Source organism: Phalaenopsis equestris, unplaced genomic scaffold (genome assembly GCF_001263595.1).
Source record: "Phalaenopsis equestris unplaced genomic scaffold, ASM126359v1 Scaffold000162, whole genome shotgun sequence".
Classification (NCBI taxonomy): Eukaryota; Viridiplantae; Streptophyta; class Magnoliopsida; order Asparagales; family Orchidaceae; genus Phalaenopsis; species Phalaenopsis equestris.
In genome coordinates, this window is record NW_018164604.1 from 238,207 (window position 1) to 241,462 (window position 3,256).

Sequence of the window (3,256 nt, forward strand, 5' to 3'; positions counted from 1 at the left end):
GAACCGCTGCCTATATCCTTCTTCTGGGTGGCGTTGCAGTATCTGTTTCTCGGCTCTGCGGATCTGTTTACGCTTGCGGGATTAATGGAGTTCTTCTTTACGGAAGCGCCGGCAGGGATGAGGTCGCTCGCGACGTCTTTGTCGTGGGTATCGCTGGCCATGGGGTATTTCTTGAGTTCTGTGCTGGTGTCGATTGTGAACAGAGCAACGAGTCACGGCGGCCAGCAGCCATGGCTGGCCGGAAGTAATCTGAACCATTATCATCTGGAGAGGTTCTATTGGCTCATGTGTGCTCTCAGTGCGGTGAACTTTGGGCATTATTTGTTTTGGGCGATTAGGTATAAGTATAGATCGAAGGAGGAGATGCTAATGTCTGAAAGATGAAGTTTAGGTTGAATATTTGATTAAACTTAATGGAAATGGGGAATGTTATGTGGTTTTGAAATGATGATGGGGTGTCAAGTTTTGGCCTAATGGCATTCGGGAAAGAGAGGAGGAGCTTTTTTACTTTGAAATTTTGTTGTTGTGTGTTGTACGAAGTGGTTCAAGTTGCTATATGATTTTGCAAGGAATGGATTACTTTAAGTGGAAGAGTGTTTGGGCTAAGTGATTAATCTCAAGGGAGGAAAAACCATATTGCCATATATAAAAGTATGAGAAAATTTTTTGATGAGTGAATATTGAATATGATAAATGTTAAAATGTATACGTAAAAAGTGTCAGCACGAATCTGAAGGTGATTTGATGAGGTAAAAAGTATTCAAGAGGAGGGCTCACTAGTAGGAAATTTGAAGGCCTAGTTGTCTCAAGCCTGAGCAGCTAAGCTAGACACGAGGCGATGCACAACCCAAACGTACCATCACAATAAAGCCAATCCGAGGGGAGGAGCTAGTCCCTCGGGTCCTACAAGCTATACTTGATACATCCAACAATCTCCCCAAGATACCTTCAAGAGTTCATAAGAAAATAAGTCTTAGTCATCACTCAAAATCTTTTCATTGTAAGGCAGGCTAAATATTAGACTAGGATGATTCAACCTGCCAGATAGCCTAGCTTCGCTATGCCGAAAGAAGTTCATCGCTAGGGATCAAGGGTTGACTATAGACGGCCGACGACCAAACCATGCTAACTGATAGCCAAAACTTAGATAATCAAATCAATGCTGCAAAAAACCAGACAGTAAAGATCAGTTGACCGACATTTTCTACCAATCTAGCTGATAAGCAATGCTTATATGCACCATATTTGCTCATCCAATTGAGCATCTACCAAGGCCCCACTAACCTAGCCAAGTGGTAGAATTCACAAAAATTAACTGAATTGTAGCACCTACTAAGGTCTCGCTAGCCCAGTCAGTCGAGCTGGAGAATAATCAGATTCTGGGCTCAAGTATGTAAAATGCTGCAAATCACCTGTATATTCTCCACTAAAGTAGAGGCACAAAAGTAGTTTAGCATACCATAGCTCCTTTCTCTATAAACAGAGGATCACTCTATGATGGAGAGGTTACACAACCTTTGCTAAAAAAGTCAATACACTTGCTTTAAGTTATTATTCATTGTTGTGCATTTCTCTTTCTCTCTGGTCTGCATTATTTTGGGTGTGGAGTTGCCCGCTAGAAGCTGCCGGTCACCGGAATCGGAATCTCGTCGCCCCCTTCAGAAAGGCATTTTAATATATATATATATATATATGGCATTCGTTAAGATCTATATTTTAAGGCTTTCTAAAGGCATTATTTTAAGATATATATATATATATAAGTTGATTTGGATTAACCAAAATTAGGTTGGGTTAACCCACAGTCGGTTGCCAAATTGGAAATTGTTGGTCGCCGGAATGGATATCCTGACGCCTGATTTAATTTAATTTATATACATACAATTTTAAAAAATAATATTTTAAGTTTTGAAAATGGAAGACCAAACAGATCTCATATTGTAGTAGTTCAAATAAACGAGCCTAACGCCTCAATTAATGCATTTATCCCAAAGGGTAGACACACTACTTACTGGTAAGACTCGATTAAATAAACTAAAGAATTTATGACATTCCGATTAAGTCTGTGAAAAACCATCTTTTTATGTTGACCAACAAATTCCCCTATTTTATACAAAAATTTAAATAGGATTTATATTAAGTTGGGTTCTTAAAAGATTCATGTAAAGGGAAACCTCTATAGTTAATTACGTCTTAGATAACCGAAGTCACCTAAGAAACCTCTCAATAAAAATCAGGAAATATTATCTCAAGGAGCAAGGAGTTCAAAAGGATAGGGTTCAAAAGGATAGGACTTTTCAACGAGATCGAACAAAGAGGTGTGAAGGGGGAATGTCTCAAATTTGGAACATTTTGTTTTTTGAATCCAAGGAAGAAAGAATTAGGGAATGTCATAGATCCGGAGGGGAAGCTCGGTAATTTCCCAAGCTATCCTATGACTTGGCTTTAGTTTAGAGAGAAGTATTTGAATGTTTCATCCTGTCAATTTTATTAGTTAGGGCTTTCATTCATGTGAAATGATCACACAAATAGCCTGGAAAATATGAGGATTTATGTCGTGACAAAGGACAACCTCAAAATCCTAAGATGAGTCAGGGATTATATTGTGTAGCAGGGCTATACAAAGGCCTAAAGTTGAGTTGAGGATTTATATTGCACTAAGCAGACAATCTCGAAATCCTATGACTTGGTTGTTTATTTCTAAGGAAAGATATGTTGTTGTAGATCCTCTTGCTGATGAAGATGGTCGTGTTGCCCACAATGCTAGCTCCAAGCTCCTCGTCGTAACGAGTTTAAGTTTTATAATGTGTCAGGTGTCGGCACTATTTTTGGTGTGGGGTTTGCCCGTAAGAAGCTGTCGGTCATCGAAATTGAAATCCCGTTGCCCGCTTCGGAAGGACATTAAAAATTTTAGTTTTGAAAAAGATGAAGTCAAACTGACCCCATAATTTTCATAGTTTAAATGAAAGAGCACTTTATCTCAAATCATGTATCTATCCTGAAGGATGAACACAAGAATTGAGAGTGAGGCTCGATCAAATAAACTAAAGAAAGTTATGACATCCGTTTGGTTTGCGAAACCAATATATTGGCCGACAAGTTCTCCTATTTAATATAAGAAATTAAATAGGGTTTATATTATGCTGGGTTCGGGAAAAGCTTCCTATAAGGGCAAGCCCCTATAGTTAATTACATCTTAGATAATTGAAGTTACCTAAGAATACTCTCGATAGAAATCAAGGAAAAATTATTTTCA

General features: G+C 38.5%; 1 protein-coding gene across 1 annotated transcript in view; it reads left to right on the forward strand.

Moving 5' to 3' along the window:
* Positions 1 to 583, forward strand: part of LOC110022014 (protein NRT1/ PTR FAMILY 4.6) — a 6,321-nt gene extending 5,738 nt beyond the window's left edge. The window contains exon 5 of the mRNA XM_020720779.1: positions 1 to 583. Coding sequence (XP_020576438.1) covers positions 1 to 384 — 384 coding nt within the window. The 3' untranslated portion in view covers positions 385 to 583.
* Positions 584 to 3,256: the final 2,673 nt, after the last annotated feature.